General features: G+C 37.7%; 1 protein-coding gene across 4 annotated transcripts in view; it reads left to right on the forward strand.

Moving 5' to 3' along the window:
- SPIRE1 (spire type actin nucleation factor 1) overlaps positions 1–14,947 on the forward strand; it is a 126,038-nt gene that overhangs the window by 65,599 nt on the left and 45,492 nt on the right. For all 4 annotated transcript variants that reach the window (XM_079300545.1, XM_079300546.1, XM_079300547.1 and 1 more), the window contains exon 4: positions 12,233–12,358. In XM_079300545.1, coding sequence (XP_079156671.1) covers positions 12,233–12,358 — 126 coding nt within the window. The remainder of the gene's footprint in view (positions 1–12,232; positions 12,359–14,947) is intronic.

Genomic DNA, 14,947 nt, shown 5'->3' on the forward strand with positions numbered 1-14,947 from the left:
CTTGCTTTAAATCAGCAAACTCTCATGAAGTCAAATCTTTTTATGAACTGGTCTCTTCAAATCAATTCACATCTACCAGTTTGTTATATCATACTGTATGTCACAAGCCCCCATATATGTATTTTATACAGTCACATATACTTACACAGGTAGGTGTAAGGTATCACTATTCTCAATCCACCTTTTGAAGAGGAAAGATTGCAAGGTGATGTTTAAAAACATGACAGTGTTAAGTGAAGAAAGTGAGCTATAGGGTTTGTTTTTTAAAAAATCATCTGTGGTAACATGAGATATTAAAAAAAATTTTAAAAATGAAAGTTCAGCCCAGGTATGAGCAAGATTTATTAAGTCTTTTCATGTCTGGACAGAAGCAGCATGTCACACCTAGAACTATTTTTAATGGCTCAGAGGTAAAAAAAAAAAAGGATGTGTTTTCTAGACAACACACATTTTGAAATAAAAATACTCAGTAAATTAATTTTGTCCTTGTGTTTGACCTTGTGTTTAATTTCTTGTAAACCCATATAGAAAGTGAAGGGATTCTTGTACCTTAGCCTGATGAAGAAAGCTGGGGACAGTTCACATAAATCCCTTCAAAGTAATTTTAAAGCAGCTTTGAACGTGACAAGTGTTTAAGTGAATTATGTTGATAGACAGGTTTCATTAATTAAAGTGATGTCATTTGGTGTCTTAAACAGTTGTCCTGATTTTTCCTTCTGGGCAGTGTAACTGGAGGTCAACATGTGGTCAGCTTTACTTTGAAAGTAACCACTGTGCTCCTTTTAAAAGGGTGATGTCAGTCCTTTTCACTTTTGAGTGTGCTGGTGAGCAAAGGAGGGTGTTTATTGCAATTTCTTGCCCTGGTTTTGGTGCCTACTGTGCTTGGAGCCAAGGCACTTTGCTGGGGACTTTCCAGTGAAGTCTGGCTGCCAGAGACACTTGGCTTCATGGCATCACCTTCAACAGAAGTGCTGAAATCTGTCGGTACCAGAAACCTTTAAAAACCAAAAAAACCTTACCTCGGAATACTACGAGTTGGGCTTGTTTTCCTGGTTTGGAGAGGGAGAGAGGGAACATGCCTGCTCCTTCCAGGTGCTCTCCTGGTGGCCAGGGGATGATGGCACCCATCTGCCCTCAGCCTGGCTCTATGGCCAAGCCAGCAGGTAGAACAGGACACTTGCTGCTGTGAAGGTGAAACTCAGGAGGATTGTAATCTCCAGGCAGGTATTGCTGGTGCCTGGGTGCAGGGCAGCAAGCAGCTGAGGGGAGATAATCAGCAAGATAACTAGATACCCCCACAAACCTCTTTTGTTTTACGTGCCTACCACAATAAAAGGATTATTAATTTTCTTTACCACTCTGGCAGATTAAGATAACCTCTCTTTGAGGGTAATTTGGCAGCTGCCTAGGCCTTTTAATGAAGGTGCTGCAAACAGAGTGGTTTCTTGGCAGCTTCTTGCTGGTGTCATGCAGAGTTTGAGGGAACTGATCCCCCCTTGCCTTTCCTGCCTCCCCCAGATTCCTCTTGAAGCAGTCTTTCTTTTGGGACACTGATGTGTGCTTAGGGATACTGGCAAAAAGAAACAGTTTTGGGCTTTTTGACAAGAGAATGATGTTTTAAGTTATCTTTGCTGACAGAACAATCTGTAAACTTTAACACTCATCAGTTTTACACCAGGCTCTTGGTAGATGTAGTGGTACATCCTAAATTCAGTTCAGAGCTGCTGACTAACTGCAGTTGAGGCACTTTGCCAATGTCTTAGGTATGTCCCTTTATCCATTGCTATAAAGTTCAACATGAAGTTGATGTTAAACTGCCTTTCATGTTTCTGAAGGTAGCAATATTTAAAATAGATGTATATGCTCGCATTTCTAGTGACTGTACCTTGCTCTAAAGTCTTGGTTTTAAAAAATATAACTGCACTGGCATTCAGTCTTCAAAAGTGGTTTTATCATGAAAAATGTTAATATAGAGAAGAGTTGTCCACTTGGTAACTAGAGTAACAATTGGTCTTTGAGTACATGCAGGAGAGTGCTCTGCCATGATCACCCCATTGATAACCTTACTCTCTGTGGACTGAGGTCACTACAGTATTAATTACCTTCCAGAGATATAATTCCCTTTATAGTTCTGCTTTAGAAGGCATTGATAGACTTATCACGTAAAAGCATCTCTTTCAATTGACATGTAGTAGATGCCTCTGCAGGTGCCAGGGGTTTTAAAGGTAACTTTGAAGTTGAAGAACAGAGCTGGGAGTTCCTGCCTGACTTGTAGAGATATATCTTTCATGATGCTGAGAACAGGTAAATAATTACCTATGGTGCAGGTCCTTGGAGTACTTGGTACAAAATAGTTTAATTATTTTAAGGGCTGTGTTTGAAAACAAAGTAGTCATGCAGCACTTTACTGGAGAACTAGAAAAATGGTTTGCCTACCTACATTTTCTCTTTTTCCCTTCAGATAATAAATTTTGATGAAAAGATGACATACTTGTTTCTACAAGGTTCTCAGATAAGAATGGTAAGACTGATCTGATATTGGTTGAAATGGTTGAAATAACCTAAAGTGCAAAATTACTTTATGCTAATTAAAAGCAAGGTAATAAGGGTTGGAGAGATTCTTCAAATACTTTAAACTATGTATATGTTTTCCAATGCATCTTTTTCTGAGTGTGCAAATAAAGTAATTTCTAAAGAATCCTTAGCATTTGAAAGTACAAGGAGGTTTGTTTGAAAATATAGCAAACTGTGCTTGGTTTTGCAGTCAGAGATTGGCTCAGGTGCATGGGTTGGGCTGCTTCTACAAGTGACATATTTTGAAATAAACGAGGTAACTGTTAGAAAGAACAGCCAAGCTCTAAGAAAGAGGAAGAAATGTTCTTGTATTCAGTTTATTAGCAAGAGACAACCTCTCTTGCTCTCCATCTTTGGGTTCCCATCTTTTGTTGAGATCTGTGTTGTTAATCTCTTTTGGAAGCAAACACTCATTGCCCTCCTCTTCCAAGAAGTCATGATGTGAGAAAACAAAGGTATTTTAAGATTTTGGCAAGAAGTCAGCCTTTAAAATGTAGTAGAATCTTCATAATCTCTTAATTAGAAATAATGAAGGTTATTTTCAAGAAAACTGTCAAATACTGCAAGATGCTTAATAATTCACTACAACTGTCCATCCTAAATGTTCATATGAAGACCAAGATCTTTTGAGCAGAGAAAAGTGAAAGTGGATCAACAGAGAAGGGAAAAATATGCTGTAGCATCATATGTGATTTGGTCAGCGATGGCTTTGATCCAGAATTTTTTATTTTCCATACCAAAAAAGATTCCTGACCAGCCCAGTGGGCTTTGCATTGACCTCAGCTTCACTGACAAAAATAAAATTCTTAATTCCTAGTATCACAAGGGAGAAAGAATATGTGCAGGCATGGAGTGCAAGGCTGTGACAGAGTCCCAACAGCACAACTACAGTCCCCATAGTGCAGACTCAGCACAGCTTGGGATACACTACCTGGCCTTGAATACTTGACAGAGTGATGCTTTTTCTCCTGTTGATGCCAGTGGACACAAACTTGTGGAGGCAAAGTGAAGCAGCAAAGTTGTCTTTTCCTCGAGCCTCTGAGCATTTAGGGCAGTATAAACACCATCTGCAGTCCCTGCAGGTTAATCCCACCTGTGTACTGGGAGTATGTCAAAGCCATTGGCTCCAGGTAATTCAATTTCCAGTAATTACCATGCTGGAGACAATTTCCAGGAATTAAGTGTTTGTAAGGAAAAGGACAAAAAAAGGCACCACCACTATAAACAGAGGGAACTGAGGTTCTGTTTGAATAAACAAGGATATATATTTGAGCCAAAAGTACTTAATCAATAAATTGTGGGTTAAATATTTTTGTCCGTACCTTTCTTTGAGTGGCATATTTAACTTTTATATAACTGATATGCTTGCTAAGAGAATTGCAATGTAGAGTCAGTGGCTACAAATTTTAAGAGAAAAGTGTTAAGCTTACTTGCCTGGAGGAAGAAGAGAAAGAGTTTTTCTGTAGGTCCTTTTTCATACAGTCAGGGTTCCAAGACCTGATTTCCCTGACAAAGATACTACAAATAAGGAGTAGGCATAGATGAAGGAGTAGAACTTTCCATATGCTGAGGTCTAATGAAAGCAAAATGAGACTTGTTAGAAGTTACTTGATTTTTTTCATTGAGAGTGAAGTTTAAAAGCTTGTTTTGCTTAGTAATGCTGTCTATTTGGTTATGTGGCTGGAAATCTGGTTTTTGGATAGGAATAAAAAAAGTCATGCTTCAGGACAAAACATGAAAGCAAATTATTATTATTATTATTATTATGCCTGCTGAGAGAAGTTTCATCACTTTACATAAAAACAAACAAACTTCCCACTCACACATACACTTTCAAGCTTTGTATGTGAGCTGTAAATTGCTGCCAAGGAGAGTGCATGTTTTTATTTTAGTTGATATGTTTTAATTGGATTTTAAGTGGCTCATGAATAAACTGCCTTACATTTATATATTGTCTCTCAATTAGAGTGTATACAAACATCTGAACTGTTTAGTGGTGTGATTGATGGGCATTATTTAAAATGAGACATACAGCCTCTCTGCTGCAGTACTCTCCCCTTCCTTTTCTATGTGTGCAGTGTGATTTGGTTTCTGATTTGGGGCTCATTCCCCAACATTTTATGGCACCTTTTGATAAAATTGTTTTCTCATTTACACTGCTTGAAAACTTCAGTATTTTCTACTGTTTTTCCTGAGATACTCTATTTATTTTCAAGCAGCAGCCTGGGTGTAATAGCTGCTTTATCTGCTTTGTGTGGGGTCTTGGGGAGAAGAGCTTCTGTCCTGCCCTCAATCTCTGTTTTGTATGCCAAGCATCCTGGTACAAAACCAACTCTCCTCCCTTCTCCTGAGCAGAAGCAGGAATTCAGTAGCAGTAGAAGGCACCTGCAGCCCTAAGGAGGGCCTGAGCAACATGACAGACAAACATACGAAATGGCATGACAGGGGTGCAGCTCTTTGCTAGCAGTTGTTCAGGTCTAAGTTATTTAATAATGTGAAGGGTGGTTCCACAGCTTAATGGGCTGTTAGCTAAATACCTACAGGTAGCCCTGTGAATATGCACTGCCACTCCCCTTCTCCTTTAATTATCCAGTTTTATCGTGTTTTCCCATCTACGCCTCTCCTGTGCTTTTGAAGCTGGTTTTCTTACTCAGATGCCTCCGTCTCATCCTTCACTCTACTGCTCTGGCATGAAATGCAGATGTGTGAGTGGCACAGATGAGAGCTACCCATGAGCTGTTGTCTACTTGTGAAGCAGAGAGCTTTAGAAAACAGCTGTTGTTGACAGGCTACCTGGTGGTTTTGCTAAATGTTGTAGGGATTGGCATTTTATGTGAAAAAAATGGGAAAAATAGAAATGGTAGATTTTTTCCCTTGCCCATGAATAATCCCATTGATGTTCCACTGAATAGTCAAAGAACGAGAACTAGCAAATTCAGATTACTGCATATTTATATTATTAATTCCTCCATTATTCTGCTAAGAAACAACAGAGCACAGTTTCTCTGAAACTAAGAGAGAATGCAGAATTGGTTTTCACTTAATTGGCTCTTTTGAAACAAGTCTCTTTGAGAAGCAGGATGTTGTTAGTCCACTGTGTAAAGGCAGTGTAACAATGCACCTAACACATAATCCAGAAATAGCTGTATGCAGGGGGCTGTATTTGAGGGGTAAAAATACCCTCGTAGCTTTCAAGTAGAAGTGAGAATTTATACAAATGCAGCTTTGTCAGGAAGTCTGCACTAGCACATAAAATTAGTCAGTCACTGAAAACTTAGTATCAAAATATCAGTGGAAATAATAATTGTCTCAAAAAAATAGGTTGACTTTCATTTAAAGTTTGTTTTGATAGTCAAGGTCTTCATTCTTAGAAAGCTAATAAAGAGTGAGAATAGGGTTCACTGAGCATAAAAAACAGAGGATTTGACTTAAAAATTGTGTTACTATAGACAGTAATGTATAGTGGAGTTTGCTTTCCTTTTCCTAACACCAGTGTAAGTTTTAAGTACTTTCAAAAGTGTTTGTAATTATGTTAAATATTTGTAAGACTCATTTACCTAAAGATGGTATCATATAAATGTAAAAGATTACAAATTATCTTCACTTTTAATTGTCTGTTGTTGGATAAGGTTCAAGTTTATAAGTGAGACAGTTCAGTGAGGTGTTAGTCTTGCAGTTGCTGTCTGTTTAAATTTTATCAAGATTCTCATCGCTGCTTAAATTCAGTTTAATAGCATGGAAAAGTAGTTAAGAATTCAAATAGTTACATGGTGATAAGATTTTAAGAAAGAGGATGAGTCATGGTGCTCAGCACTTCAATGCAATTGGTTCCTGAAGGAAAGTGTCAGGACAGATATTCTGTTCAGGAGAAAGTAGTAGAAGGGTGTCCTTAACTATGCACCAGTTTCATCCTCAACATTTTGAATCCATGTGTTTTGCTTTGTGTTTCTAAAACAATGACAGCATACAAAACCTCACAGCATTTCCCAGCACAGTCCACTCACATGATGAGCATCTTCCAATTTTACTTCCAGGCTGACTTAAGTTTTGACTCAGGAGGACATTTGTAAACATTTGTTAGTCCATTCCTGTTTGACATTTCAGCATATATATAAATAATTTGCTCAAAGCCTTTAATCCCTAGACTTTGCAAAGTAGAGAGTAGTTAGTGATGATGATGATGACAATTATCTGATACAGACAAGTGGACATTTCTTTAAGGATCAAGATCCTATGTAAAGCAGTGTTTTCAATCCTTGCATCATCCAGTTTCCATTTGCAGTTTGGCTTTAATTTCAGCAGCTACCTTGTTGTGCCTTTTTCACAATCCTGAAAGAGAGAACCAGCCAAGGCCACTATTTCTTCAAATTATACTTGTTATTGCTAAATGCAATAGCTTTGCTGCTGCATTTGCAGGTTCATACTAGAAAAGAAAATTAGTAAAGAAAGACTGTATTTGTTATGTCACTGGGGAGGATCACTTAAATTTGGAAATTGGGAAAGTAGAGAATTGTGTAGTAATTTCTTTGTCCACCCCAAAGCAATCATCAAAACAACAAATACCAGCACAAGGGAAGGCCTTACTAGAGTGCTGGAGAACACTTAAATACCAAGGTAGATGTGCTTGGTATAGCATTTTAATTCAATTTCCACAAAACCTACCTTTTCCTTGAGGCATGCAAAATTAACTAGGAGCTCACACATCAATCAGTTAGTTGGCCATTCCATAGCACTTGCAAAAGATAATTTAAAATATCAATTAAAAAGTTAACAAACTTTTACAGGTGAAGAGTAGCTTTCTGTGAATATTTTCTATATTTTCTGTGAATTTATTTTGTGGATTAATAGCTATGTCTGCTCTTATCTGTTTTCTCTTACTTCAGTCTTTTCTCAGTAGTATTACCCTAGAATCCTTAGCAGAGGGATGGGGCAGTCCTTGGCCCACTGCAGTTACAGGTAGCAGAGCCAGGGGCAAATCTCTGCCTGGAATGTTTGAGAGAGCAGCTCTGAAATGTTGGGAAGCAGATGAAATGGCTCCAGGTGTTGTGAAAGCCACCTCAAAATTTGCACTATGCCTAAGTTGTGGGTACTGTGCACAGGGGTGGTCCTAGCAGGTAGAAACATTTTACAAAACACTTATTCCTGTGAACAACCCATCCCTCAACGTTATTCAGGATAATAAAGCAAAGCAAAATGTTTGGTTGAGTTTTACAAATATGCTGTAAAGTATGCAAGTTTAAGTATAAATATATGTTTACGAATTTACTGTCTTGGTAAGGCTTCTTTGTTTTTAAAGGCATGTGGCTCCTTTAAGTTCATATGAGGAAGGGTATGTATGAAAAGCCTAGTCATAAACTCTAGTTTATCTTCATGGAGATAAAATCTTTCAGAAAATAGCCTTGACTTGAAAAAGTCATCTCAAGCTGAGTTTTATTTTGTAACCATACTGCAAAGGATGAGGCAAATACCTAGGACACTTGCATGTTCAATGATCTGTTGGTTAAAGTAATTTCTTCTTGTTGCTTAAGAAAAAGTACATCTTTTAAGTCTTTGTTAATACTCCAAGGCTTTCAAAACACTTAACAAGCCTGGCATTTTCAGGCTGGTAATATGTTTTGCATAATATCAATGGCCTGTCTTTGTGGCCCATGGGAAAAAGAAATCCTTTTCTTCTTTGTGGTGTATTCATACAGGCCCTCTGCCCAAGATAATTACAAGTGGAAACACTTTTTGTCTTCTGAAATCTTAATTCCAGCAGCCCAGGTGTTTGGATGAAGCTTGCAGTATCTAGCCAAAATGGTTTTGCAAAACTTAGATGTATTTTAGTGGGTGAGCCAGTTGTATTTTTTGTAACTTTATGGAGGCCTTGCTGGAATATATTCAAACAAATGCAAGAAATGCTGTTTGATCTCTTCAGATGGTTAAATTGTGATTCCTGTTAACACTGCTTTGGCTTGGTGCACCCTGTTTCCTAGTCAACTGAGGATGAAGTTGGAGGAGCTGGCAAGGCTATGATATTTACATAATGTCTTTTTTTCCTGTGAACCCTGAATGTGGATGGAAACGGCTCTAATCTTCTTAGTGATCAAGCAAAGATTGAATGCTTTGGGTCAAGCTGGGGTTTTGCATAGGCTCAGTTAGGAAAAAAAAATCAGAAATCCCAGCTCTTCATAATGATTGCAAATGGAAATATTTACAGACTGAACTAGTTAATGTTTCAGTAGCTGTTAATATTTTTATTATTTCACCAGTTTGCAAAGACTACATAATCTGTTTTGAGCCATACTTTTTGAGACTTCTTGGAAGCAGAACAAACAGCCCTTGTATTAAGCTCTGGGCACTGTTCAAGTTCATTCCCCTTAGGGCAGTTTTAAGTTGTATCATGAGGGATGAAAAGGCAAGTGTCAGAATAAGCACATAACCTCAAAATGACTGGAAAAGACTGCATATGTGATCTTAATCCTTCTTGCACCACTACCACTATGACATGGTGAGAGTAGGAGTTTATTAGATGGCTATCCTTTCATATTTCAGTTATTAAAACATGGGATTTTTGTTGTGTATTACAGTAACATAGCTTTTCAAACACTACTACCATAAACTTTCAGATTTTAAATTTTTTAAAGTGGATAAATATCCTGAACTCAGGCTAGAAGTGGCATTTCATACTTGATTTGCCTTGCCTGCCTAGATTTTGTGGCATTTTTTTCATGCAGAAGTTACAGCTTGTAAAGCGTTCTGAACCAATGTGCAAGTACAACATATTACAATGAAGGGGGAAAAAAACCAGCCTGTCCTATTTACATTTTCCTTTTTCTTCAGGCTTACCTTCCTTAATCAAAAAAATTCACGTTGAGTTGTTTGATTTAATATTACCACAAGGAGTTTTATTATGTAATGCATCTTCACATAATGTAAGATCACTCAGAGACTGATTTCTCAGAACTTGAAGTTAGTAGGAGCTGCTGGCCCTCTTTTAATACCTGCAGCCTAATGTTTGCAAAGCAAATGGTCAGGTTTTATGTGGTTGCTTTTGGAACTTAAGTTCAGCAGGAGGCTTTTTTTTTTTCCCCCCTTTACTTTGTGTTCAGTAATAGAATCAATATTACAACCATTTCTTGCTTGAGCTTGTCACCATTGCATTTCATTAACTTTCTCAATATTTGATGCAAATTGTTTCTAATTAGCATGCCTCTGAATAAAGAAAAAAAAGATTCTTAAAAACCTGTGTGAAGTCTGTATAATAATAAAATTCTATTCTCAGCTATGAGGACTTATACCATTTTATGACCTTTTTAAAAATTACTGTTGCTATTATTTTGATTCTTGTAAGTAATATATTTTAGAATGAAATCCTTTTATCTGTACTATAATTAATAACCAGAAAATGAAAACACAAGGCAAGTAAGGACATGATTCATTATTGAGGAAAAAAGAGCACGGCTGTACTCAGAACTGGTCTAATGTTCTAATATTTTCATTAAGAGAAATGTTCAGTAGATTCTGTCTTTTTGGTATATGTTATCATTATTGCACACATTAGACATGCATCTGTTTTGGTTTTTTCCCCTTTATCAGCAAAGGAGATGATCCAATTGAAAAAGGGGGGAAAAAAAAAGAAAGGAGAAAAAAAGGAGGAAAAAAAAGGTGGGGGGGGGGCGATGGGGAGAAAAAGGAAGAACGTGTCAACTATGTCCTTGTGATTGTCCAGAAATAAGTTTGAAGAGTCTAAGAAAATTTTGGCCATCCACTGTAAAACAGCATAAAATTTGAAGTGTAGAGATCAAGGGCAATTTCATGAAACATGGCTGCCTTGCATTTCCTATGTAGAAGGAAAATATATATAGGAAGGAATAAAAGTATACACACACATATATATAAATTTTCTGTATTTATATATGTAAACTTTTCTTTTTTACAGCCAAAAGGAGATAAATACATAGGGTACATGATCAGAACAGGGTATTGCAGGAGTCCAAATTGTGCTTGTAAAAGTTTGTCAAAGGAGTTGACCAAATCTGACCACTGAGCTCTGTATTGTTATTCTAATGGGAAGAAATAAAAGATAGCAAGGGGCCTATGGCCTCAGAGAGCAACTTGTCAATGAGATTGAGGCAGTCTAAGTCTGACTGTACCCAAACACAATTGTTCAGCCCTTCCTCCCTTTTCCCACCCTGGCAGCACATTCTCCTTGCTCCTTTTTGCCTCCTGTAAGTGTGTCCATGCCATGAAGAGTAATTGTCTCCTGCTCCACTTCCTTCACATTGTTAATTTTTGTCTGGGTGAGTAATCCTGTCTGAGTTAGGGCACAATCTCCCGTACTAGCATAAGGGTATCTGTGGATTCGTGCAGCTGGAGGCCACAGGATCACACCTTTTAGTGGCAGTATGGATTTAAATCAAATGGAAAGCAAGATGGAAAAACAGCCTGAGCTTTACGTGCCCCTTGTAACCACAGCATTCACTGTAATAACAGGAGAGATTTAGACAAGTGTGCCACTGGGCTAATTAAGAGCTCTTCTGCTAAAGAGGCTTTTGTCTCAAGCTTTAGTTCTGGAGATCTGAATGTAGCTGTATATATAAAAAATAGTTACTATAGAACCACAGAAAGAGGACCAATATCAAGGCCTTGATTAAGACTTGGTTTTATTTTTGCATATATACCAGTATGACACAAGATTTGGATACTCAAGTTTCAGCTTTGGGATTTTTTTTTTTTTAATTTAAAAGTATTTAGGAAACAAATTAGAGATGTAATTTTATTCTGTCTGTTTTCAGCTAATATTTACATGAGCATGAAATGTTCATGAAGCTGGATGTCACTCAAACCATTCAGGTTCTCAGTTTGAAATGTAAAGGCTGGTTTCAGTGAACCTTCTCTTGGTGTAAATGGGAGCTGCATGTTTTACTCTAAAAGCAGTGCTGGATTGACTGTTCATCAGTAATTGTGAATAAGTGTTAGTGGTTTGAGTAGAATTTAAGAGTTTTGCAAGTTTAGTGTATATGGAAACACCTGTAGGGTTTCTTTGCAGGGTTTAGCTTGGGTTTATCTATGCCTGTGTTTGGAAATGTTCATGAATGTCTGAGGTAAAGCAATAAGCCTCTGCTTCCATTGCTCTCACTGATTTTTAAAATATTTGTGCTGCTTGAAATAAATCTGATCAGAGTTTCAACTTGATGACTACACTGTACTTTTCTCCTTGCTTCACCTTCCATTCTTTCATAAACTGGTAGAGATACAGCTCTCTTCCATGTTCATAGGAATACTTAACACTGTTAAAGCTGGTTTGAATTAAGTATGATTTCCCAAAATTTGCTACTGCAAAACGGCTCATTTTCACAATTATGATAATTATGTTGAATTATGTTGTTCGGGGGGGACTTTTTTTTTTTTTGTTATGAAAAGGCAGTGTCTTGGTTTTCCAGAACATGGTCTACCAGTCCCCTTACCATTCCTATAATACTCCTCTCATAAAACAAACAGGAACAGAAAATGTAGAAAATACATCCCAATTCCTGACTAAACTGAAATGTCTCATGCATGCTTGTGCCCTTGGTATTTGGTTGCATTCATTTCCATGTCACCCCATGCTCTGTAGGTTTAATGAAAGCAGTGGGACACTGTTTTGACCCTGTTGTTTATTTGTTTTTCTCCCTAGCTGTGTGCTGCCCACCTGCCAACCCGATCAGAGGCGCCCAACCACTACCAAGCAGTGTGTCGGGCTCTGTTTGCTGAAACAATGGAGCTCTACACTTTCCTGGCCAAAATTAAAAGTGCAAAAGAGGTAAGCAGTCTGAGAAGGTTTTCTGCTTTTGAGCTCATCACCATGTGAATTTGGCTTACAAAATCCCTTCTGTACCCAGCCAATAGAGAATGTCAGATGCTGGAGGAGATAATCTGTAGTTTTCAGGGAGTACATTTCTTCAGCTGAGGTGTTTTGTTTTTTATTTTGGCCTGTAACTATTTACATCCCTCAGAATTTGTTATTAATTGTGATTAGTCTATTTGGGAGTAAAACAGAGGATTTTCTTGGAGGGTAACACATTGAATACATGTACCCATCCCTGCATGCATGTATGCAATGCATTTGAGTCTAAACTCTTCTCTGGTGTTTTGGGGATGTTATGAAGTGTCAGACTTTTTCACCTGTTCTTCCTCAGCTCCTTCCCATGAGGGAATTCTTTGCTGAGAATTATCTGAGATTCTTCTTGCTTATCTTTTATCCCCAGTCATCAGCTTTTCTTACCTTTTGCTGTATGATTGGTTTGTTGCCTGTTACATTGGTTTCACAGCACAGCCAACTCTAAAAATAGAAAAATTTTCCCCTTCACGTCACAATGCTTATGTTCACTGCCTGTTTGGCTGTTACTGTTGGCTGAAAGGCCATCCTGTGAACCATTGCAATTAACGGGTCTGGCTGAAGAGTGATTTTAAACATGATATTTACTGCAGATAGTTTCAGTGATCTGGCCTGAAGAGCAGCCCTGTGAACAATTGTGTTAAAACAATCTGGGTGCTGGTAATGTTGAAAAACTGGTGGGTGAGGAGAAGGGCAGAAAGGGAAACTCATTTCTCAAAGCTGGTTTCTTCACCAAAGCAAACTTGTCAAGTAGCAATGCTTTCATAATTTTTTTTTTTTCTTAATAAATCCCTGAAGGATTTTCTTTTCTTTTGTAAGTCAAGATCTACAGTACCTTTGAAAAGCAGGATAAGATTTTACAGGCTGACCTAAAAATTTTGCTGCTGAAAAGGCAGAGCTGTTCCACCCACACACATGTACTCCCACTGTTTTCCTTCTTCTGGTTCTAGGGAACAAATGCAGTAAATATCAGGCAAAACAAAATATAAAGGAGTTACTCCTTGTCAGGTTAATGAGCTGAATCAGCTCATTAAAGGGTCAGATGAGCCTCAGAGCAGCACAAGAGAGCTTTTATCATGCTGATGGTGGAAGATGCAAACCAATCAGAGACATAAGGGGCAGCTGCTCTTTCCTTCCTGAGTGAGATGCATCATCTGAGAGGTAGAGTCCTTCTGAGGTGTTTTTCTGCTGCACAGGATCACATTTAATCTCCACTTCTATTCAAACTGAAACCAATTTTTAAACTGAAGCAGTGTCATACAAGGATAATTTTGACAATGTCAGCATGGCTGAAGAGCCACTTGTTTTGTAAGTGCTTGTGTTATGAGACATCTGCATCCAATGCCCCTGATACAGGGAGCAGTCAGGATACAAGATCTCCATGCTAAAGCTGTCTCCCAAACCCTGACATCATTAATTTCACATCTTGGCTTTTAACTAGTGGATATAGTAACTGAGGGACCCATGCTGGAAACACCTTACCCAACAGTCTATGTTGTGGCTCAAAGATAACACTCTTCAGAGTTCTTTCTGCTCAGAGAGGAATTATATTTCCAATAGTTCTCAAACACCTTGGCCCCAGCGAGCAGTAATAGGGCATCTTTGTTGTCAATGTCAAAATAAAACATTGTGGGCTATAACTATTTAAAATCATGTCTTAACAATAATCTATTAAAAATATTTTAAAAGGTGGAAAAGCATTTTGAATTTGCAAATTATTTAATCACCTTATCATTGGGCATAAAAACCCAACAACATCTGATCACACCATAGAGAATACTATGAGTTAATCCCAAATGAAAGAAACCATTTGCCTCTCACAGACTATTAGGCATTGATTCAAAGCACATTTAGGTCAAAGGAAATTCCATCCTTGTGGATGGAATTTTGGCCCTACTGAATCAGTAAGACTTTTATTGCTGCATCTAACCAGGGCCAGGATTTTGACCTTTTGATTTCATTTTACTCTGGATCAGTCCCTCAGCCGAGTAGGCATGTAAGAAATTACCAGGAAAATTATCTCGGAAGCATCTTTTGGAACCTGAATATTTTGGATTTATGGTGTGCTTGGTCCTTGATCATAGCTTTTATCTAACTATAGATTTGGAAGGTATTTAATTTTGAGAATAATACAATGTACAAAATAAAAAATAGGTATGAAGAAAATATGAGGTGGAATGCTGTAAATCTTGTTGCACCATTTTAAAATGACCTTTATAGTTTATACTTGAGGCAAGCAGGGATCATATGATCACGTTAGGTTTGTGGCAGTAAAAGCTGTGCTATTGTTTACATGCTCTTCTGTCTTGCAAATACATAGTAGAATGTTAAGTCATGAGGAGTACAGTTAAATACTCTTCTAGTAAATTCCTTTTTTCTTTTCCTTTTGTTGTTGTCTTATAAGTAATGGGTATAAAAGAGAAAAACACTGGATATTTCAGTAAAGAAATTTTATTGTCATGGATTTGTGGTGATTGCATCAGCAGAGAGCTGGGGGAAAAGAACCAAGCTACA

This window comes from Erithacus rubecula, assembly GCF_903797595.1.
Source record: "Erithacus rubecula genome assembly, chromosome: 3".
In the NCBI taxonomy this organism is placed as follows: domain Eukaryota; kingdom Metazoa; phylum Chordata; class Aves; order Passeriformes; family Muscicapidae; genus Erithacus; species Erithacus rubecula.